The following is a 24,011-nucleotide window of genomic DNA, read 5'->3' as shown; positions in this document are numbered from 1 at the left end:
CACATGTTGTAGGTCAGCAACCTCAGTTCTTCTTGTTGATTGATTCTACTCCAGTTAATATCTGAATGTTGGCACTTATACTTAAAAATCAGTATATCTAAGAATCTGGGATTACACCAAAAGTCTTATTATACTGTTACTACATCCTGTCTTTTAAACATTTCTTAAGAACTAACTCTTTAGACCCTTGAAATTACTGTAATGTAATGTAATCTTAAGAAATTTAAGATTTAGATTAAATCAAAATTATAAAAAGCTGGTATCCTTGTTTACTGCTTGACACAAAATGATGAAGTTAATATAATTTCCAGTTTTAAACAGCATTTAAATATATATTATACCAGTTAGGAAGATAATCCAGTAGGAAAGGTAAATTAAATCTATTTGTAAATGGAAGCTGGAGACTTTTTTGACCCGTAAAGCTTTTCTGGGTACTTATTCTACGTCTCGTATTACTGAAAAAGCAACAGCCATAGAGAACCTCAGTGTCGCTTACCTGAGCAGTTCTGAACCTGCCACGGTGGCCGCCTCAGCCCTCTAGTGGCATCACTTCCGCAGGAGAGCCCGGGCAAGCTGCCAATATCCAGAAAAGGGGGGGAGACCATCCCTCAGTTACGTCACACTCGGCTTCTCAAATGTTACATCTATTTCAGACGTCATCTCCAGCTAATTGTGTTTCTGGGGTTATAAAATCACCTCATTATGAAGCAGCAGTGTTTCAGCCTGAAAGCATTGCGGTCATTGTTCAATGGGTATTTTTTTCATTTGAAAGTAAATTTAAATAATTTTCTGTGGGATATGGAGTATTCTGTGTCTACTGCTTCTGGGCAATCACTTCCTTTGTCATTTCATTCAGGTCTGAATTAAAGCTAAGCTACTCACACAGTGTTCAATTTAGCTTCTTTAATACTGAAGAATGTGTGGTTTGTATAAACCATGCTTATGTGAACAGCAGCAGATGCTTCGTATAAATGATCACTTTGATATACATGTCTTACGGTCTAGAGAAAAGAGAAAGAACAATAATACATCAGTTTTGCTACATTTTAATAGTGGGTTTTTGAGGGATAATTTTTTTAGGTCTTGTCAGCGACATCAAACAAAAGGTAGTGAGTGTTCCGCAGGGTAGAGTGCTGCCAAGCACCTCAGAGTTTACATGACATGAGAAAACATAGCTCTCGCCCCTTGAGGAGCTTACAGTCTGGGGGGCTGACAAATCACAGTCTAAGAGTTGAGTGAACAACAGTTATTTAAGGCAATTTCTCGTCCCCTCCAGCTACTGTGGACTGAACTGTGTTGGGATTAATCTAATCAAGACAAGAAACAAGACTAGATGTGGTTGAGAATTTAGGCTCATAAAGTTTCTGACACCCATCTCAGTAAACAGAATGACCTAACAGGCTGAAAGGGAAGACTAGGTCTCGTGAAGTGCAAGGGCAGGACAACGTAATTGTGGTTACTTATTTTAAGAAGCAAACATTGAACAGTATGACGAGTTATTACACTAGTTTAAAAGTAGGCCAAGTGCTGGCCCCACATTCCCCTCATGCTAGCACTGGTCACTGAAAGTAGTGATATCAAATATGTGGGCTGCACGTCTAACCTGCAGAGAGCCCACCCCGGATCTAACGTTCTGTGTATCAACAGCCCCCTCACCTGTACCATGCAAGTTTTATTTACGCCTCGTTAAGTCAAAAGTAATGTAAATAGTCAAATTATAACAAGCAAATGACCTGCATATTTCCATACGGATGAATGTCGATATATCTAAACGGAAATAAATGGCAATCTTATCTACCTTTGTAAAAAAAAAGTATCTCCAAATTTTGCATACTCATCACTGTAAGAAGAGGGATGCAGGTTTTCAGGTTTCACAATCAGTTGTCAGAAAAACAGCAGTATTCCTGCCGTATTGCGTTGGCATCTGACTCAAATTATTTTTAGGTTATATGATTTAAAAGACATTACTAACCCATCTAAATATTGTAATTATTCTGGATGGTTCCACACTAACCCTAGAATCACTACTGGAAGAATAAGATGACTAACAACATACTCCTGTTCAGAACAATCTGGTCATCTGGAAAAATCACAGCTACAACCTGGGAACACTCCCATATGGACACTGATCTGGCCAAGGCACACTCTAGGCAGGAAAAGGAGGAGATCGGGGTGAACTTAGGCCATCTCGGAGGAGCAGCCTAGAAATTTCCTTCTTGGACAGCACAACTGGTCCAAACCCTCCAAAACAGTTTCATATGATCCTACCCACATTGGCCCAAAGTCTGACATTAACTCAAAAAACCAGAAGAGCATAGTGGAGCAGAAGTGAACAGATGTGTAAACTCTAGTACATTCTTATTGCTGTAAGGAGTTTGAAGATGAGCACGTCTTACCCACGACAGTGTTGTTCCAGGAAGCAGGGCAGTAGTGGTAAATTTTAGAAAAGAGGCTATTCATTGCACAATCGATAGAAAAGTAAAAACATGTTTCAAAACCTACAATAAACCTGTATCCAAAGGAGTCCCACATGTCACTGACGTGCTGGACACAGAATTCTGTGCCAGAGTTTCCAATGGACTCCCTCCAGCCCACTGGCACAGGTACGGCTGGCTTCTTGCCTGTTGAAGGGTGAGTATTCTACATAGAGCTACGATGGTTTCTAGTGAGTGGTAACATTCACAGAAGTTCCAGGTTACTCATGTCAGGGTCATTCCTTGTGCAAAGTTTGATGTAGATGGAGATAAAGTGGTTTCTTGGTCAATAATTGCAATTTCTTTCTTTTAAAGTCAGTGGGTTTCTTGTATCTGTAACCACAATAGAAAACCACTGTTTAAAATATTTGGTAACTGATCTCGTCCAAGGTCACACAGTAAGAACGCTAGCCACCATTCAGTTAGTACGAATCCCACGCGCGCATCACTTACAGCTCTATCACAATGGGCCCGGGCCTGACTTCATCCATCTCCATGAAAGCGAAACACTTGGTACTGGTGAATCTTTTTTTGGGCTTGTAGTGTTTAAATTCAAAGAAGATAGCTGCACCTAAGTTAGGGTGAAAACAAACCACCTTAGCCACTCTAGTCAATACATTTTCTTTGATCACCAGATGTATATGAACCATCAACAGTTGGCATAATTTTACAAAGTAACCTTTGTCAGGATGGTTTGACTGTTGCTGTCATGACAAACTCTTTTGTATCTGAACGAAGTGACATTTCTACAAAGTACAGCAAAACTCCTGATCTAGGCTGACTAAAGAACAAAATGTGGAAAGACAATGGTCTAGGAAGATGGGCTGAAATGCCTATAAACATGAAGTGCAGTATATTCATGAGCATTAATATCAGTTCAAACTACAGTAACTGTACATAATGAATCAAAGCTGGAGAAAATGAATGGAGCAGCCTCTGAATACAGTCCTACTCTTAACACCCTGAGAGGCAAGTCATCAGGAACACAGCTCAATAAAATAGAAACACAATAAAGTAGGCTGTGAAACACCCCCATCCCCACATCAGAAACATTTCTCAAAGCAACAGAGTTAAATGGAAAAGTTTTGTTAATGTTTTTATGCAGAAGGCATACTTCATACTGAAATTTCTTGGATATTATTTCTTAAGCACGTCCTATCTATACATCCTTCTAACATGGTGATTCTCCAACTCTGGTGTGCATCGGGAGATCTGGGGTGGGGCCTGAACACTTGCATCCACCAGGAAGGTTCCAGGTGCTGCTCACGCTCCGAGAACCACCTCTAACAGAAGCACTGTGGACAAGCCTTTTAGAATAGAGGAGCAGCAGCGCCAGATTTGAGAAGGAAAATACCAAGTATTTTAGAGGATGTGGCAGCTGCTCAGAAGGCACTTGTATATCTCGCACTGAATCTCAGGTGATAAAGGGGCTCTGAGGTCTTCTTTTCAGAGGACACTGACATTCCTGGCAGGCAAAAGGCACGGAGAAACGTCTCCTAAGAACTGCGTAACTGGGAAATGTAGCTTCACCTTCTTAAAAATTTCCTTTGTCCTTTCCCATCCTCCTGCCAGCTAACTGCACATCACAGGACATGGCTGCCCCACAGATTCAGCTGGAAAAATGTTCTTTCAACTACTAGAGGCTTAATCTTCAGGGAGCCCTGCCTCCCCAGCTCTTTTGTAGGAGGAAAGCTTTCATTCTGTTTTGTTGTTAAAGATAAGATTTTACTATCAAAAAATATTTTGTTATAGAACAGTTATTATACAACTACGTAATACGATTCCTAATTCCCACATTTATACACGCACACACATTTCAAACCAATAAACACTAGGCGACATTTACTTTTTCCAACACTACCAGGTCCACCAGGCCCACCATGAACAAGATGAGAACTCTGCCCAGAAGAGGCCATTTGCGATTACGCACCTTTAGTTAATTTTTCAACGTGCTTCTGGAGCTCAATGTCCACATTAAAATGAACATACGTATCTTCTTTTCTTGAAGCCACAGGAGTGTCTTGCACAGGAGTTAAATCTATGCCATTCAGATCTGGAGAGGAAAAGTGTTTCTGCTCAGTAGCAATCAAATGCACAGACTCAGAAACGGCAAAGGGACCACAGGGGATTGTGTTTCCTAAAGAGGCCTGGAAGAGCGGAGAGCGGACTCCAGTTTCCAGGTGTGGGTGGCCACCTGAAGACCTTGTGGTCTCCAGAGGTAAGTGGAGGGAGCTGAGGAAAGAGAAGGCGGGGGGCCTCACGGACCAGAGGAGGAAGGCTTGGCATGACTGAGTACAAAAGCAAGCTTGGAGATAACAGAATGTGATCCTTATAGTTAAGAGGCGGAGAAGTTGTCTTCCTCAGGGAGTAGGCCACTATATTTCTGTGTGCAATAAAAACTTGGAGTGTCAACGATACCCGTTGTCCTCCCTGATCAAGTGCATGGCATGGAAAGGCTTTTCCATTGGCCATCATCAGAATTCCTGTTGTATTCAAGTCAGAGGACCAAACAACGGGCACGACAGCTGCCAATGAAACCTCTCCATACGTGAATGCCTTTCATGTACATTACCTAAATTATGGTTACATTTGCTGTAACATAACCTGATTTACAACAACCAGATGGTACACTATGTATGGTGTATGGTTTTAATTTCCCGGAGCCTGGAATCTTCCAGTTTAATCAAATTCAATAGGGACTCACTTAATGACTCCTCAGCATTTTACTCGACAGGCCCATCCTAGGGGACTTAAAACGATTTAGTACATTTAATTATTTCAGCTCCTAAAGATACTTACATAAAAACACGTTTCAGTTTAACGTGTATGCAAAGGTAACGTAACACCTCTCATGCTATCATGACAATTTTTGTGTGTGATTTACAGTGTGTATTCTCAAGTGAGACGCAGCTTTGTGAATGGCCTATTAAACAAAGTAGGGTACAAATACTTCCCAGTCGACCATGGACTTGATAACCACACATCAGATGATAAAGTAGCATAGCACTACTGCTGTGGACCACGGTTTCTCCATGTTAAAATCCTACTCTGTGGCCAAGTTCCATTTTCTTTTATTTGGTACTAATGAACCCACATGGGTCTGAATTTATTTCTGTTGTTGGTGAGTTTCCTCCATTTAATTTCAGTCCATGTCTGTTTCTCTGATTTGCCTCAAACTGCAGATTAACTATGGGTTGGATTAACTGTGCCATCATTTCTGAATAACGGTATGACAACTTCATCCTCAATCACCCAATAATTATTTTCAAAAGGCCACTGAGTGCTTTACAATAAAGTTCTGTATAAAATGTTTGGCGATGGCAACTAAAGAATTCAAAGCGCTCTGGTTTCCCTCTTAAACCAAAGACAGGAAAAGTTGTTTTCAAGAAATCAATGGTTTCCCACATTGGATAGTAGGAAAAAAACCAAATTCTAAGAATAATCATGTTTAATAACCTCAGTAACATAGTTCAGAACAAGAAACACACCACTTTTTCATGCCCCATGGGACTATGTTCAGGGTGTGGATGTTTATGGATATGTCCTATTTCCGTGTCTCCACTGATTCATCAACATCCTGATTCTCACCAACCTGGGCACAGCTCTCCTCTGTATAAGCGTGGACAGGAAAGAGAGGGCCTCGGGGAGGTGGGGGACATTTTTTAGACCTGTTTCCTGAAGGATGTCTCTGCTGTGAAGACAGTGTGTATGTCTAGGCAGCACCCTTGATGGAATTTTAAGAATAAAAAGACACACAAAAAAACTCAAAAGCAAAAGTGAGTGTAAGTTATCATAGGAAAATATTTTTAGTAAATCTCTCAGAAACATTCAGAGAAGGAACAATGACCTCTTCTCAGGGATCTTGCCTCACTGTTGAATGAATGAAAATGAGTTGTCACAGACATAAGAGCCATGCCCCCCACCCCAAATATTCCATGAGAAACAACATTATGAAATTCACCAGAGGGAGAAACACAGATAAGTTATTTACCCTTCACACTAACTGTGATGTAGGGATCAATGCACTGCCCAGCATCCTTCAGGCCGATTTTCTCAATTCTGATGGTGAGTGACGTCATTCCTGGCTCTGACGGCAACCTTGGTAATAAAGTACCTGGCAACAGAGAAACAGCAATAAAAATGAGCTCCATCGACAATTTCGGAGTAACTATTTTAACAAAGAGAAGACAGAGCCCTCCTCTTAACTAACTTAGTAACCAGCCAGGCGTTCTTTTGGGTCCCCAAACTCCCAAACACTTGATGTTCTTCTCATACAAATATTTAATTAGACCCAAGACACATTCGCACTTTCATACCTCACGGTCAACTAATTACTCATTCAAGTTTGTTAAAAAATTCAGCTCAGTCTAGGAAGTCCAATTATATACATTACCACATAAGTAATAATGTATATAATATACTCATATACTATACTTTACATATATTCATATATAATATACTTCAGACCTCAATATGAAGTGGTAGAACAGAAAAAGCTTTAAAAATATTTGTTATATTATCCTAAAGTTTAAGAAATTTTTTAAAATATGTTTTTGTTGATTTTTTTAGAGAGATAGGAAGGGAGAGGGAGAGAGGGAGAAACATCACAAGAGACATGGATTGACTACCTCCTGCATGCCCCACACTGTGTCTGAGGACTTGGAATTGGGGAGGGTTCCTACCATCCCGATAAGAACAGTCACTGTGTCTAAACCGTGCAGACAATATGGTTTGTGAATGTCTGCCTTCCTCTGGGATGTGGGATTTTGGCCAGTGCTAGGCAGAGGGTGGCCATGCGAATCGGCCCCCAGTCACAGCTTGGGCACTAAGTCTCCACTGTGTTTGCCTGCAGGAAACATTTCCTGTGTGTTGTTACAATTATGTGGAAGAATTAATCACAACACGACTCTATTGGGAGGACTCCCAGAAGCTTGCACCTGGCTTCCTACTTATGCACCTTCTCCCTTTGCTGGCTCTATTCTTGTCATTTCCTCACTGTGGCCCATTATAGCAGTGAGTACAACAATGTGTGCTGAGTCCTCCTAGAGAGTCACCAAACCCAAGGGTGGTCCTGGGACCCACAACATAGTAAGATGCTTTCAGACCATACTTCCAAAATAGCTCCTGCCAATCATATGGCCATAAACGTTTGTTCCAGACTGACACGGGCTCTGGAGAGGTTTTACTCCCCACTAGCAAGTACCAAAAACAGTTCCAGACACGCCTTCTGGGGACTGCGTTAAGGAACATCTATTCTTAAATGAGCGACACCCACCAGGCACTCTAGCAGGAAAGGAATCAGGAGAACCTGCTCCAGCACCGCCCTCTTCTTCATCTTCTTCAAATTCCAAATTCTCTTCTTCGCCAGGTGCTAAAATTCTTCTACATGCAAAAGGGGAAAACAGTGAGCTCCAGAACTACGCACACTAGCTGAGCTCGCAGCTGCTCATTTCCCAGACACAATGCTGATACAAACAATGTTGACAAAAACAGGTGTAAACTAAGAGAACACGTTTCGGTGTGTATTTCTTTTACCTTAAGGGGACAGGCTGAACGTCAAACGGGAATTCTTTATTATAGGTAAGAATATTCTTTAAGACTAGAATAAAAAAGAGAGAAAGAGACATGAATTCTGTCAATCAAAATGTAAAATTTTATCACAAAGGACTGCTTTTAATCAATTTTACTATGCATATTAATGATTTTGAAAAATTGCCAATCTTATCATGCATTTGTCCATTGACTTACCGGTCTTAGCGAAAGAAAATATCCGTAGTATGCTCCAGGTACGGATAATTTCAGAGGACTGCCAGATCTCTAAGGAGAGTGTAAGTTCTAGAGTCTCAAAGGCCCCATGGAAAACAAACCTCAAAATAATCCTATGTACAAGGTCCCAGGTGAGACATAGGAGCCAAAGACAAATAATGCCTCCTCCTGGAGTATGTCAATTAAAAGAAGGACATCAAAGATGACCAATCAGAGGTACATGCGCATGTCTTATTCTATGTCCCAGTTGGATTTCCCCTCAACTCCATGAAACTGGTAAAGTTTGGTAAACCTGGTTGTAAGTCTCATATATAAATTTATTATATACACACATCTATACATACAAACATTTATTATCATTTATGATAAAGGTTATTACATACATACATGCACACATACATAAAGAGAGATTTATCAAGAGAAGTCTTCAGACAACACGACACAGCACTACACCACCTCCTGTACTATGATTACATTCCAGCGTGTAAACTTAAGAGATGTCCTACACTTTGCCTACATTGGAGAAGTACTGTAAGTATGTGCTTCCTATCTAGCCTTATGGATTTCCAGTAACTAACTATCTGCAATGATACGAAGGTGGAGTAATGACATTAACTGGGCAATCCAGAGAGTTCCCAGGATTTTACACTCGTCTCATTCAGCCTGGTTCCCAAGCCCTGCAGCTTAAAGCTAAAATAGGTATGGCATGTTCATCTCAAAGGGGGAAATCCCATGCACAGGCTGCAATTACAGGGCTTCAACAGGGTCAGGTTTGTTTGCCAGACTTCTTGTAACAGGTGCACCCCTACTAAGCCCTTCGGCAAGAGAGAAAGTCTGAGACCTGTGTCTAGATTCTCATCCATGCTCATCCTCTCTCCCCCTCCAGCTCTTACCCTCAGCCTTCCTCCCACCCTTCTTCCAACAAATCCGCCCTGAGCGCCCCTGATGTTCCATACTGGCTGAGATACGGCAGTGATCAGGACGGAGCGTTCTTGCCCTCATATGGATCTCAGGCTGCGGTGCGGAGAGGCAGACAATAGATGAACCAACAAATTAAGAAGGTGATGCAAGACTGCGCTCAGTGGGATCAAGACCACAAACAGGAAGCCTGTGTAAGTGGAGCAGGGGAGGACTTCAGCGGAGGTGGAGAGGGTAGGCCTCTCAAAACTAAACTGTTAGAAGACATGTGAGCCGTGACCTGGAATGAGAGGAACTCTCTCTAAGTAGCTCTGGGGCGAGGGCTTTCCAAGTGTTAGAGGAAGGGCGAGGGCAACAACAAAGGCTCAGGGGCAGGAACGAGTCTGGCCTGTTCAAGGAAAAGAGCCTGTATAGCTGGCGCTGGGTCAGCAGGGGGCAAGTGGCGGATTGGAACTTGATAAATATCTTGATATTACTAAGGATTAACAAAAGAAAATTAAATGACTAGTCCTTTTAAGATCTTAGTTTTAGTATATTTCAGAAAGGATTATCAAGAGATTTAAAAAACCCTTGAAGGGGAAATACATTAGCAAAATAAAGCAACCAAGTCCCACAAAATGAAAGTCATTCATTAACTTTCCTTTTCTCACAATCTTAGAAGAGGCAGAGGCGAGCTCTACTAAGTACACTTAACTTGAACTGTATCGATACCAATTTGTAGAAAATGATTAATTCTGATAAAATAATTAACTCATAAGTGCCTAGTTTTTTTTTGTTTTTGTTTTTAAGTGCCTAGCTTTAATAAAATCAAAATTACAGAGCCTCTCTTACAGAGACACAACATACACAATGCCGTTCCTTTAAGAGTCAATGGCAAATTAAAGATAGTAAGTACCGAAGGGGAGAAGTCCATATGGAAAGCACTATATAAGTTCAAAACATAACAGAATGAATCCCAATAATGCTACCTTTCCTTTCCACCCCCACCTCTAATCTTAAAAAAATAAAAACCAACAAAAACATAAGACAAAAGACTAATGCACACTTTTGTTCAATCTTCTAAGATACGCGTCAATAATCTCTCAGGAGTTGACCAGAGAACTATGATATTTAGGAGTGATGTCAATATTACACCATTACAGGCATTAACACAGTGTAGTGGAAGACACACAGGCTTTGGGGTCACTTAGACCCCTGGCCATGCATTAATAAGCTGCAAGGTTATGGGCAAGTGTCAGCAAATTGCAACTGAGTAGATTTATCTGTGGGCTTGGTAGGTAGCTGCTACTCTAAAAAATGGTAAACATTATCACCAAGAAAGATCCTTTCTTTCCAGCAATAGGAGAAATAGTTGGACATGTTTAGAGGAAGAGACCATAAATACCTAAGGATAAACGGTTTATAGTCATCCTACACATCTATTCGATTTTAAAGTGACTAAATAAGGAGAAAAAATTCTAATTATGCTTATCATTAAAAAAACGGAACATTACAATGTTCTTTAGAAACATTATATTACCATTAAATAACCATTAAAGCCACACGTGTGCTTTTCTTAAAATAACAGTACACATGGCCAGTCACAAAAGACCATATATCATATGACCCCATTTATATGCAGTGTCCACACAGGCAAATCTATAGCCAGAAATTAAGTTAGTGGTTACCCTGGGCTGGGAACTGGGAAGTTGGGGGAAATGGGTGGAGACTGATGGACACCAGGTTTCTTTCTGGGGTGATGAAATGCCCTAAGATGGACTGTGGTGATATTCAATCCTTGCACCTTTGCCTACACTGCAAACACTTCCTCTAAGGGAGCATTCATTTGAGCCAGCAATAAAATTTTATTTAGCAGCATCCTAACCACCAAAACATTTGAAGAAATTGTTTATTTCAAAAGAGGATTCAAGAAGGGAAAAAATGGGGATGACAAAACATATTTTGTAGAGCAGCTCCAATAGCTGGACTGCAGTTTTCAATGACATGGTACAAATGGGCATCAATGACAATCATTTTAAATTCTCCGGTAGACACGACTGTAACTTATCAAAGTAACTGTAGTCTTATTAAAGTGATTAAAACTAAATAAAGACTAAAAACATAGAGGTGAGGTATGTACAATCTAGAATCAAACCCTTCATATTCTAAATATAAGCATTTATGCTCAATAATCTTAATGAATATTTTTTGAAAGGAGTATCACTGGAAAGGATAAAAGAAAACTTACTTGGTTCTAGCTTCTTCAGGTCCTCCAGTTTAAATTCTTCTTGCGACTGTGTGGACTGAATTTAAAATACACAAATTATATCTTTTTATTATAAAGATTTCACTACACCCAATGTCTTTTAAGCAGCGAGACCTAAATAGTCAAAAAGTAGCCAAAATAAATGATTCTATTTCTTGCTTTCAAAGTAGAAAATGAAAAGCCCCAAACTGATTTTTGCTTGTTGTTGTATTTTGGGAACATTCAGGCTAACAACAGAAAAAAATTAGAGTTGTATCTTTTATTTCTAGTTTATAAAGATGAGCTAAATCTTTTCATATGCGCTTAACTCGTGAACTCCGATTGTTATAGAACCCTTCTGAGACAACACTGCTTTTAGCAGGCAAGCCTACTGTTTCAACGGGATAGTACATAGTGATTTCTTTTCCTTAATTTTGGAGACCTAATAGTTGGTGGTTTCCTTATATCACAAAGAGGGGAAAAATCCATTTACCTGTAAAGCTGCACTTCGTAATTCCAAGCATGTTGCAATTTTGCCTATGGTTTTCTGTAGGAAAGAGAATAAGCTATAAATTCCAAATGGAACTTAGCTGTCAAAATCACTAATTTATATTGATAAAGGATATATAATTTTTAAAACTAAGTTAAACATTGTTTCTTTTTAGCACCTTGCAGATTTTAAAGAAGAGAAACAGGAAGCAAAGGGCTGGGATGAGGCGAGAAGGTGACCGAATGAGCCACGACCAATTTTAAACCACATCTACGTGACGACAGCTTTACGACAGATTTAAAGGGCATGAAAAGCCAGCCTCCAACATCTTCCCTCCCAAGCTCTGCCTTCTCCTCTTGTCCATAAAGCCTGAAAGTCACGAAAGCTTTAAAAGTAAAAATATCTGAAAGTTAGCATAATGATGTAATTTAATTTTCACTAAGTCCAATCGTGATGTATATAATTAAATACAGAGGCAACACTAAGCAAAATTAATACTTGTGATGATTGGTGGCAAATTCTACAGTCAGGTCTGTTTTATGGAATACGAGCTATGACGTGGATGTAAGTGACGGGGCACAGTCCTTGCCTCTAATAAGCTCAGGCTCCACTACGTAAGATACGACACGTAGAGAGTCCCTGCAGCATAAAGAGGCACTTGACTCTGTGAGAGTCGGCACCGTGAGCCACTGTGTTCCCAAGAAACAGGGCAAGACCACGCCCTGGGACTCAAGCTCCAGTGACTGGGAGGATTTTTAAAACTAAAAATTTTAGAAAATTGACATGGTTCATTTGTCCCAAACTGAAAACGGGTTTGAAACATGAAGTGTGTGTGTTGGGGACAGGGGGTCGCTCTGAAGGGACCTTCAGCGACTGGCTGAGGAATGTCATTACTTTAGTAGGAAATTACACAGAAGGGTTTTGAACTCAGACTGACTATCAGATTTGCCCTTTAAGAAGACTGCTGGGCCCAGCCACTGAGGCTCAGTGGTTAAGCATCGATCCAGGAGACTAAGGTTCGATTCCCGGTCAGGGCACATGCCCAGGTTGAGGGGTCGATCCCCAGTAGGAGGTGTGCAGGAGGCAGCCGGTCAATGACTCTCATCATTGATGTTTCTCTCTCTCTCTCCCTCTCACTTCCACTCTCTGAAATCCATAAAAACATATTAAAAGAAGACTGTTGTGACAACAGAATCCATAGGTTGAAGGAGAAAAGGTAAAAGACTAAAGGTAGAATCAATCGGGTTATTTCCACTCGCAAGGTAAAGGTAATAAACAACAACACGAATGACTAGGGTGGATATGAAAAGGAAGAGACCCACAGAAGAAATATCTGTGAGAGCAGGCAGCTGAACTATGCCCATCAAGAGTTTCAAGTCCTTCCAAAAAAGACATTTCTTAAGTTTTTATTAGAAATCAACCCAGGCCATAAAAGTGAAGTATCTTTGTACAGTATTTCCAGTGCCTTCACAATGAAGTATTCTGAAGACAAATGACTTGTTTTTCTATATGTATAGATGACTTAGTGAGCTGGACTTGGTGGCTTTCTCTTTTGTCGGTTTTCTTTGCTAGATAAATGAGGAGCAAAGAGAAGTAATAAGTATCATCCTGGCCCCAGCACTTAGGCTAGCGGGCATTACTGCAATTATTACATGGACAATAAAAAGCCAGGAGAGCAACTCACAAAATAAACCACTACTGAGCAAGATGTGACTCTTTGCTAAGGTACAATCTGTCTCCACAATCTAAAAATTCCTTTCAATCCCAATATAAGAGTTTAGAAAATACCCAATTTTATTCTGAATATTTACATTTAAAGATTCCATTTAAAATACGTTAAGTGCAAAAGGATTCAAGACACTCAGATTTATTTACCCTCTCAAATAGCTGTTGCATAGGAATCAGTGAGTCTTTTCGAAATAAAATCTAATCATTATTATTTAAATATATCACTCAACTCTGATAAAACTAATAATGTTAAACATAAATATAATAAATTAGTAACAGCAATGGCTAACAACCACAGAGTACTTACTATGACACAGGCTCTCCTATGTGATTCACAAACATTCATTCATTTAATTAATCCTCACTATAATTCTATCAGTTAGATACAATCATTTTACAGATGTGAAAATCAGAGAGGTTAAGTAACGCCCTAAACATAATTTTTTCCTAAACAAAAGCAATATAACAAAGCAATCCATTTATCTTAATACCGTTTGGCTATACTTTTAATGTTCTTTCGATAATGGTTTCTAAAAAGGATTGGATCTGTATTGAGACATATCAATGAGTAAGTCTTTAAAAATATTACTTAACTCCTTTCCCTTCTTTACTATAAAATCCATTCGATTTGATGCTTTGAATTTTAAGGTAAAACGTAGTTTAACAACTACAAGTCCACTAATAACCTATTTTAAAATTAAACATTTTTCCAAGTTACGAAGAAGCAACAGCTTTCTAGCTGGAATCTACTGAGCTATGGCAAAATACCAATAGGCCTTATTCATAACTGTTTTAAGGGACCACACCCAACATCAGTATTAAAAAAGGAGTGAAACTATCGTTTTCAGATGTAGCAATGACTTTGAAAATATGTAGCGTTTATTGGTGTCAAAATCAAGTGTTTGCTACTGTAATTGTTTCCCCTTTCCTAGAAACAAATGGTTTACAAAAATGATCACGAACTGCAAGGTCACTTGTGCCTGAGTAAGTACTCACTATTAACTGATGTACTAAGCACTGAGGGGGAAATGCAGCTTAATTTGAGAAAGATTTAAATTATCAGCACTTCATTCAAATTAACTGCTCATGCCTAACAGGATACAGAAATGAAAAATGTTATCATTTTCAGAATATTGGCTATTTTACTTTATCATTGCTAGGGAAATCGATAACTCCAAAAAGAGCAGTTAAAGAAAAAGATGGAATGAAAATTAGACCATTAAAGAGCTAAATTAATTTTGCTAAAATGTATTCGGTTTAATACCTTTTAAAAGTACACATAGTTGAAGCAGTATAGTCTCATTCCAGACTTAATTTTTTAGACTTCAACAGCCATCTACTCTCTACCTGGGGGGAGGCAGGGATGGGAGGAAGTAGAAAGGGGATACCTATAAAATGTAAAACAAGCATCTAGTGCTGTTATTCTCATTACCATCAAATTTGATTCAAAACAAAGACTTTCTAAGCATCATGAGACATCGTGTTCTATTCTGCCCAGAAACTTACATGAGAAAATCCACTACACCAAAGTAGGGAATTTAATGAAATGAAAGCTTTTGGCAGCTATTCTTTGGCTACTAAACCCAGCTGTTATTATGACAAAACTATTGAGAACTGGAAGCTAAATCAACTAATCATGAAGCAGAATTAAATAAGAATTATAAATGTTCTTACTTTCTACCAGAAATCTTTGAGAATATATGAATAGAAAATCCCTATGAATATTTTTATCGACAATTAGTAAAGTTTAGAGAGATCAGTAGTTCTGCTTGGGGGTCCTTTAGACATAAAATAAATATGGTGAAGATGTATATAAGTTATTTTCTCAAAAATTAGGATTTCTCTTATCTTAAAATAATAATGTATGAATAACTACCAGTAACCTAAGATGAGTAACAAGCATTCACTCATCAAATACTTTTGAAAGTTTATGTGAGCTAGGCAGCAAAAAGCTTCATAAAGAAAGTTTTAGAAATATGGTTGGTTTTTTAAAAATCTCCTTTCATAGTTCCACAAACTACTGAATGATTGCCATAATTCTCAAATGTCTCACAGCTACAAAGAACAGTGAAAAGAGTAAATGCATAGAAATATAATTCCTCTTTTGAGGAAAACACAACCGACTTTCTCGTACTTTGCCTCAAGTGCCAGATCTAGCATTCAATTAATTCTGCAGACCTAACAGTTGCTTTCAAAACTTCCCATAACGTGTCCTTCAGAACACCAGACCCAATGAAATGGTAGATAAATGGAGGATGGGAACTCCCAAAAGCAAACAAATTTAAGGACTATTTCGTTCCCCGACTCTTTAAAAATTCAACATACAAAAATTAATTAATTTAATTTTAAAAAAAGAAAAAAAATTCAACATACACGCGAGTATATTAAAAGCCCTGTCAAGTCATAAACTCTCTGTTCTAGTAATGTCTATTAATTTTTTAGAGCCAGTGTCCTCCGGGTTGTGTCTGGGAAACCTTTGTTTTCTAATCATTTAGCACCTTTTCCCTTATGTGACATTCAAATAAGGCCTATATGTCATTATGGGTTTTTTTGACATGTTGTGAATGATTCTCCTGTTTGTAAAGAAATTTGAATTTGTAAATGTACACAACGTGCCTTATATTAATAACCTGGTAGAGTGAGTTGGGTAGGGGGGTCCTTCTTCAGCCCAAGGAAGACACAACCACAAATGCCTCCTAGGCAGGTATTATAAACAGTACCTCAGAAATCAGGCCCCAGGAAAGGAGGTACACAATACTCCAGGCGTAGAGGTCATCACAGGATTTAGGGATTGTAAGATCATTTAGGCTTACCTAATCCCTCATTTCTTTTTTTAATATACTTTTTAAAAATTTTTTTTTATTGAGGTGACATTGGTTAATAAAATTATATAGGTTTCAGGGGTACGGTTCTATAATACGTCATCTGTGCACTGTACTGTGTGTTCACCACCCAAGTCAAGTCTCCTCCCATCAGCATTAATTCCCCTTCACCCTCGCCTACTTCCCCCAGCCCCTTCCCCCTCTGGTCATCACCATACCGTTGCCAGTCTATAAATGCCTTAGAAAGTTTTAAAACAGTAAGAAAAAGTTAACTTTTTCTCATTAGTCTAATAATTTTCACATGACAAAGATCACTTCTTGATGGCGTTTTTAAAAATTTTAAGTTTTTGGTCAAATCACTTTATATTTATGATCATATGCTCAGAGGTTTATACTCAAGCAACAGATGTTGGAGGTAAAATATATTAGTAACTCAAGGCAAATAAGTGATTAAAATATGGGGTCCATAAACTTCTAAAAAATTCCCGAAGCTTTCATTTTACTTCCATATTCATAACACACTTCATTAGCTATTAATTTACATACTTAGATATTTGAGATTCTGTTTCAAAATTTAGGTGTTTTAACTCTCAATGCTGTGAAACCAGCTATCACTTCCTAATCAATCCCTAGATCGATTTCACAAATGTTACAGAGGTAATAAGGCATATAGCCTTTGCTCCTTTCCTTAAGCAAACCAATCATTTCCTCTATGGTAATTATTTTCCAGGGTGCAAGTCCTAAATATCCAAAATCAATTGTGGGTATAAGTAATTATTAAGGAAGAGAGAACAGTACACTTTTAAACTGTAGCAATGTATTTTTTCCTTTTTAACATAAAAAAGTACATTAGATAATATACACCCTAAATATTTAAAAAATGCAAATATACTAACTTGTGTAAGAAATATGGCTAACCCGAATCTTTGTTTTCTTGTTTTTTTCTTTCCAAACTCCTATAAATAACAGTCAAATGAACACAGGCCTAAGGACCAAAATAAATTTGTTTCAGCTTACTTTAAAAGTCTGCAAAAATCACTCCCACTCCTCGCACAAAAAAAGAATCAAAGCAAATTAAGTCACCATAGTTTTCACAATGTGTTTTCTTAAGAGATGAGGGAAAAACCAACATGCCTTTTTTTTCTTTATCTACAAGATTAAAATCTGATTTTACATTAGATCCTTTGAGCCAGGAAAAGATTGGAACTGCTCCTTCCCATTTCTTCTCACTCTTTAGAGTAAGGCTTCTTAAAGTATCCCATTTCCATTGTCTCTAATAGTACAGGAATCAACGTGACACATTAAAATCTTAATTCAAGGAGAAAGAGCACCATTGAAACATATTACAATCTTATGCATTTATTTTGCTGACAGAGCCTTATGCCAAATTCTTGAACTAATTTTTTCCAGTGGTGACTTTTTTTCGGGGGGTGTGTGTGTGTGTGTGTGTATGTGTGTTGTTTTGTCTTGAGAGGAGGTAGAGAAGAAATTAAGAAAGTTCAGGGTTAAAAATAAGAATTCAGGTGGGACGCAATTACTCATAATCAAATTCCAGTCTCTCGACTTGGCCCCCCATCAATGTGTGGATGGCATCCACTAAAGAAAACGTCTAAATGGCCAAGTAAAGAAATTCATGAAGTGAGAAATTCATTAAGTGGCAAATCATGTGGTATCTCTCCATGATCACAATGTTCGGCAAAACATAATCAGTATCATTCTTCATATTTTTGTTGTTTGTTTTTGCTTAATGGAATTGAGACTTGAGAGACTTTTCATTTAGAATTTGATATATCTGGCAATTATTTTATGGTACCTTTTGTTCTTCTGTGAATTCAGAATTATTGTGTTGAGCCTGGGCTTCTTTTTGTAGATGTCTTGCTAATCTGTAACAAGAAAAATATAAATTCTTTAGAACTGAGAGAAAGCAAACTATCTCAAGTGCAACAAGGTGAAACAATTTCAATCTTTTAAAAAACAGTGAGTACAATAATACTATGTTCTATTTTCAAAGTATGACTCTATATTATCTTTAGAATCAAACACTTTATACAATGACTAAAAATGAGAAGTACTTTTCATACCATTTTGCTGGGACAAATTTCAGCTCTAGACAGTAAAAACATAACCTTAGAGCTGGAAAAGAATCTCAAATGGCATCTAACCCAACTTTCTTTAGTATGCATGAATCTCTTCTATAACAAGCAATAAGCAGTTGTCCAGATTCTGCTTAAACACTTCGAGTGAGCCAATAACAGTACCAACCAGAGACTCATCAGTCTATCATTAAGTTGCCGATAAGATTCATCCAAATTACAGCCATGACAAAGTGTTAATACTCAATCAAATTATACTTTTGAAAACATTTTTCATGTAAAAGAAAGAAAACTCCACCAATCAGCCATGAAAATCATTGTGTGCCCAGTCGTGATCAAAATTAAAACCAGCAGCTAGGCCGTGGGTGAGTTTTCAAGGATGGAGCTGTGTTTCTAGTACAACTCAACAGTAAGGATCCAAAGCAGTTTCTGGGACAGCAAAATCCAAAGGACCGGCTCTTACCAACTAGAGAATAAAAAGACACATAACTCAACTGATAAATGGGCAAAGGATGTGAATGGACATTTCTCCAAAGAAGATACAAAAATAGCCAATGAGCACGTGAATATCTTATCATTAGTCATTAGGGAAACACAAGTCAAAACCATAATGAGATACCATTCACACCCACTAGGATGGGTATACTTTTTAAAAAGGGAGGAAAATAACAGGTGTAGGCAAGGATGTGGCAAAACTGGAACCCTCACATACTGCTGGTAGGAATGGAAAGCGGTAGTCACTGTGGAAATCAGTTTGGCAGTTCTTTAAAAAGCTGAGCACAGAGTTACCATATAACCCAGCACCTTCAAAATCCTAGGTATATTCCCGAAGAAACTGAAAATATATACTCACACAGAAAACCTGTACACGAATGTTTACGGCATCAGCATTATGCATAACAGCCCCAACGTGGAAAACGCCCAAAATGCCCATGCACTGAATGGGTAAGTGAAAAGGAGTATATCCATTCAGTGGGCTATTACCTGGCCATAAAGAAGAGCGAAGTAGTGACACATGCTACATGGATGCACAGCAAAAACATTATGCTAAATCAAAGAAGCCATAAACAAAGGTCACGTATTATATGATTCAATTTACATGAAATGTCCCCAAAAGACAAATCTTTAGAGACAGAATATAGATTAGCAGTGGCCTGGGGCTTGAATAAGAATATGAAGTGACTGCAGAGGGGCACAAGGGGTCTTTTTGGGGTGGTGGAGATGTTCTAAAATTTTTATTGTAGTGATGGTTACCCAGCTTGGTAAATTTACTAAAAATTCATTCAATTGCACATGTAAAATGGGTGAATTCATGGTATATAAATTATACCTCAATAAGGTTTTTAAAAACTTTTTTTAAAACCTAGGCCAAAAAAATAACTTTCTAAATCCATACATGATTATACCAAGTGAAGACAAAGTGAGATATGATTGTGTCCACAGTGGGAAAATCCACAGGCTTTGGCTACCAGACAAGCAGGTGCAAGAGTTGCCATTCTATTAGCAGAGCTGAGAAACCTATCAGATAGTCTTCTCTAGAGAACAAACACCCCTTACAATGCTTCCTACAGATGAAACAGGGCTATTCTCAAGGGGGAGCTTTAGGTATACTTTAGACACATAAACAAATAGTCAACTGACAGCAACCCATGACAGAAATGAGTGCTTTTCAAACTATCTACAGTGAAGGACTAGTTCTTTCCCCCAATCTGTTCCAGACTAACACTTTTATAAGTACAATAAAAATGATCATACAGATGTCAAATTGCTATACAGTTTCTAAACCTTAAATCTCAATTCCTTTGTTTATCTCGTCATAGACCAGTGACGGTCTTCAGATCAGCACTAATCTGTGGACCACGCTTTAGAGTAGCACATATATATAAAGCACAGTAAAAGTGATCAACAGCAGGTATTATTCAGTGTTCAAACCCACCCATTCACTTAACAAATATTTAGTGAACATCCACATGCTACATGAATACCTCAGGAATGATTCTGTGAAATATCTGATTCTGAGCAACAGACTCCATACCACTCTACCAAAGTTAGGGGTCATGTATCCCCAGGTTACTGAAAGAAATGGCCTGCTAAATGGAGTTGTTTTTAACCAACCATGTTCATTTTGGATAGAAATTTTATTTTTGCCATAAGTTGTTTAAATCTTCCAACAGGATTTTGGCATTAACTCTTTAATGTGCCCACAGCATACTACTGAATCCATCCATTCAAGAGAACACAATAATTATATAATCTCTAAATAAAGTTATTTAATGATAGCCTAGCACTAGTATACCTTGGATATCCTGTCCTCAAACAGCTTGCATTCAAGTGAGGAGACAATATACCAAATGGATATTTAAAATATATTGTATTTTAGATGGTGCTAAATACAATGGGGAAAAATTAAGCAAGATTGGTGGGGTAGACTGTGCAAGACTGAGTAGAGCGGGTAGAGCTGGCTTTGTGATTTTAAATAGGGTTGCCAAAGAGTGCCTCACTGAGAAGATATCTGAACAAATATCTGAAGGAGGTGACCAAGTGACCCGAAAAGTGTTCCAGAAAAAAGTGCAAAAGCCGTAAACAAGAATGGGAAGCAGCAAGCAATGCAGTAGCACTTAGTCTTTTCATATTTCTGTAACAGCAATGCCCAATTAACTCTAAAATCCTCTGCTGAGACAGTCAGTGCTTTGACAGTGGAAATCAAATGTTATTGGTCTTTATACTCCTAGCTCTTAGTTGTTCAAGGATGAAATTGTTTAAGCTATAGGATCTTACATTATGATACTAAACACACTCACTCCTTCCCTCAAGTCCTCCTTCCCCTAAATCCGCTCCTGTATGTGGTGCGACCATACATCGCTGCCCACCCTGTGAGAAGTGCCAGTTATCCTAGACTCCCCCTCTTCCTTTACTCTCAATATCCGGTCAGGGACTATATCCTATCAATTCTTTTTTACATTACTTACTATTCCCCAAATAATCTTTTTTGGAGCTTCCCCCCTCCCCCAGGTAATTCAAACAAAACAATTTGCCTTTATTTCTGAATATGAGTTTTAAACAGCCTCATTTTATACGTAGCCTGTATGTTTACAAAATTTAAGCCAATCATTACATATTTCTATTCAGATCTGACACTGGCAGTTTTTAAAAAATCGGAGTACTACTCTGAATTATGAAGTTCAGACGTTAGCATGGAGGCCCAATGATAGATTGGAATGTGCCTATTACTCGGTTCTAGCTAAACAGCTTGCATACTCAATTTTCCTTTGTAATTTCAATTGGACATGCTATTCTTTACTTTCCATTGTGAGGTCTGCTGCTAATGCCAACAGCTGCTAAGTCCCACCACATCTCAAGAGAGAGGCAGCTTTATATTTCAGGATACGCAATTTTAGTTAACACAGAGAATGAGTACGCATAGGTGCTCGCTGTCTAGCCTGGTATAGTATGAAAGGACAGTTCTCTGGTAAAGAAGGAAATAGAATTTGTCCAGTTCACATACACAACACATCTTAAGTCAAGTGTCTTAAGCACTATGGAGCAGACAGGATTTGGAATTTTTAAAAAATCTCAGATTTCAGTGGTATAGTTTTGTAATCTGCTTAACCTGAGCTTCTGCTTCCTCGTTTTGTAAAATGAGAATATGTACTATTCTCAGTAGCTGCAAGAGCAAGTGACATCAAGTGAAAGTACCAATCAAATGCTAGTAGTTGTTGCACAGGGCAAAATGGCCCAGGGCAGGGTTGTTTTCAGGGCCTTTTGAAACTACAGGCAATTCAAAGTCAGGAAGATGAGGCAGAGAATATCTACACATTTAAATGATCTTAACGGTCAGATAAAAACGAGTAACTACTGTGGAGAAAGGACAGAGAACTTAGATCCTCCAATTAACAACCGCGTATTCTTCCCAGAAGACTCTGAGGGGGAAACGGTTTTACTCACACATGGTTTCATATTCCGTGAAGCCTCAAACAATAACTTGCTTGAAACCCAAGTAGTAATTAATGGCAACAGTTTGCAAACAATAGCGCTTTAGCAGCCGCTTATTTCCAGGAAAATGTGCAAGAACCTAAGGCGAGGTTTTATATGTCTGTAAACCTTGTCTTTTAATTTTAAAAAACATCCCTGAAGTTTTCTCGGGGAGGGAAACCAGAAAGAGAAAGAGCTCGGGCTTGGGCTGATCAGAGAAGCCGGTCCCCACGCGCAGCCGGCGGCTATACGTTACCCGCAGGAAGGGAGGAGGGGCCGGGGGGAGCGGCGCTCCCCTGCGCGGTCTATTAATTCACATTTTGCTCTCTTCTGTTCACATCCTGCGCGGACTCCACCCAAAGCAGCCGGGCGAGGGGGTGGGTGGGACCCACACTGCTTAGCAAATAACAGTCCCAGAAACCGAAACGGAACCGAGGTGAACTGGGAAAACACGGTTCACCAAGAGGGCTGGAGAAGGGGCGCGGGAGGGGGGGGGGAACCCTCGTTCTGGCTGGCGAGGCACCTCTGGCCTCGCTGCTTCCCGGGGGCACCCCCCACCCCCCAGCTCTCAATCGCCACCAGTGTGTCCCCCCTCCGGTCCTACACATGGGAGGGAGGGAGGGAGCATGGCACCGCGCACGGAGCCACTCAGCCCTGGAACGTGGGCGGAGGACACCCAAGTCTTCCCGGGAGGTTCTAGAAGAGGAATCGAGGGGCGGCCACCAGGGAAAGGCGGAAAGGAAACTGACTGCAGAGCGGGGGACCCGGGAGGCGGTGGAGGGAACTCAGGAGGTAGCCTGATGGGGCCGGCGCCCCGGGGAACAAGGGCAACCTGTTGAATGGGAACCGGCCCGGGGGAGGCGGACGGGGGAGAAGCGCGGGGGAGCCCAGCGCGCGGCTCGCGGTCCCCGGGGCAGCCTCCGGGGCCAGGCGACGTGCGCCCCAGTGCCCGCGGGGCCCCACCCTGAGAAGCCTCGGCGGCAGGGGCAGGGATGAGAGATCCCGACAGAAACGAGGGGGAGGCGGCCCCCGGAGGCGCCCTGGGCCGCCCCGGCCGTTAGTCACTCACATCTGATACTCGTCTATCGCCTCCACCAGCTGGCCCCAGGAGTCGAAGTCGGCGCCTCTCCTAAAACTGGCGCCCCAGCGCTGCAGCAGACTCCGGGTCACCTCCGACATGGCCGGTCCCCACCCCGTCCCCTCCCGCCCCTGCCCCTACCCCGGTGAGGCCGGGCTCTAGGGCGCCATCCTCCCCGGGCCTGGCCCCGACATTAACAGGGCCAGGAGGAACCGCTACGGCCACCACCGCCACCCGCCGAGGAGCCGCCCAAGCCCATTTGCCGCCACAGCCAAACTTGGCGGCTCGGAGGCGGCCGCCCCGCCGCCGCCCCGCCCCCGAGGCCCCGCCCCGCGTTAGGTTGAGGCCGCCCCGCTCCCCCAGCGGCCGCGGGCGCTATTGCGGCATCCTCCCCGGCTGCGGAGGCCGGGCCGCCTCTGCGCTTCCTCTCAGGAGATCAGGCTGCA

At 40.2% G+C, this 24,011-nt stretch overlaps 1 protein-coding gene across 2 annotated transcripts; it reads right to left on the bottom strand.

Moving 5' to 3' along the window:
• Positions 1-1,030: 1,030 nt before the first annotated feature.
• Positions 1,031-23,669, bottom strand: AIDA (axin interactor, dorsalization associated). 2 transcript variants are annotated; one of them, XM_087828909.1, is made up of 11 exons: positions 23,557-23,669; positions 18,236-18,305; positions 11,876-11,929; positions 11,382-11,440; positions 8,731-8,813; positions 8,010-8,073; positions 7,750-7,856; positions 6,466-6,588; positions 4,405-4,527; positions 2,928-3,045; positions 1,031-2,807 (listed from the first exon to the last, which is right to left on the bottom strand). In XM_087828909.1, exons 1-11 carry the CDS (start codon positions 23,664-23,666, stop codon positions 2,711-2,713), a joined length of 1,008 nt encoding a protein of 335 aa, XP_087685035.1. In that variant the 5' UTR covers positions 23,667-23,669; the 3' UTR covers positions 1,031-2,710. The 2 variants fall into 2 exon arrangements, with proteins under 2 accessions (XP_087685035.1, XP_087685034.1); XM_087828908.1 differs by lacking the exon at positions 8,731-8,813 and having other exon boundaries at positions 11,386-11,440.
• Positions 23,670-24,011: the final 342 nt, after the last annotated feature.

Source organism: Miniopterus natalensis, chromosome 21, assembly GCF_054644295.1.
Source record: "Miniopterus natalensis isolate mMinNat1 chromosome 21, mMinNat1.hap1, whole genome shotgun sequence".
NCBI classification, from domain to species: Eukaryota; Metazoa; Chordata; class Mammalia; order Chiroptera; family Miniopteridae; genus Miniopterus; species Miniopterus natalensis.
Note: the sequence above shows the minus strand (reverse complement) of the source record. Positions and strands in the feature narration are given on the sequence as shown.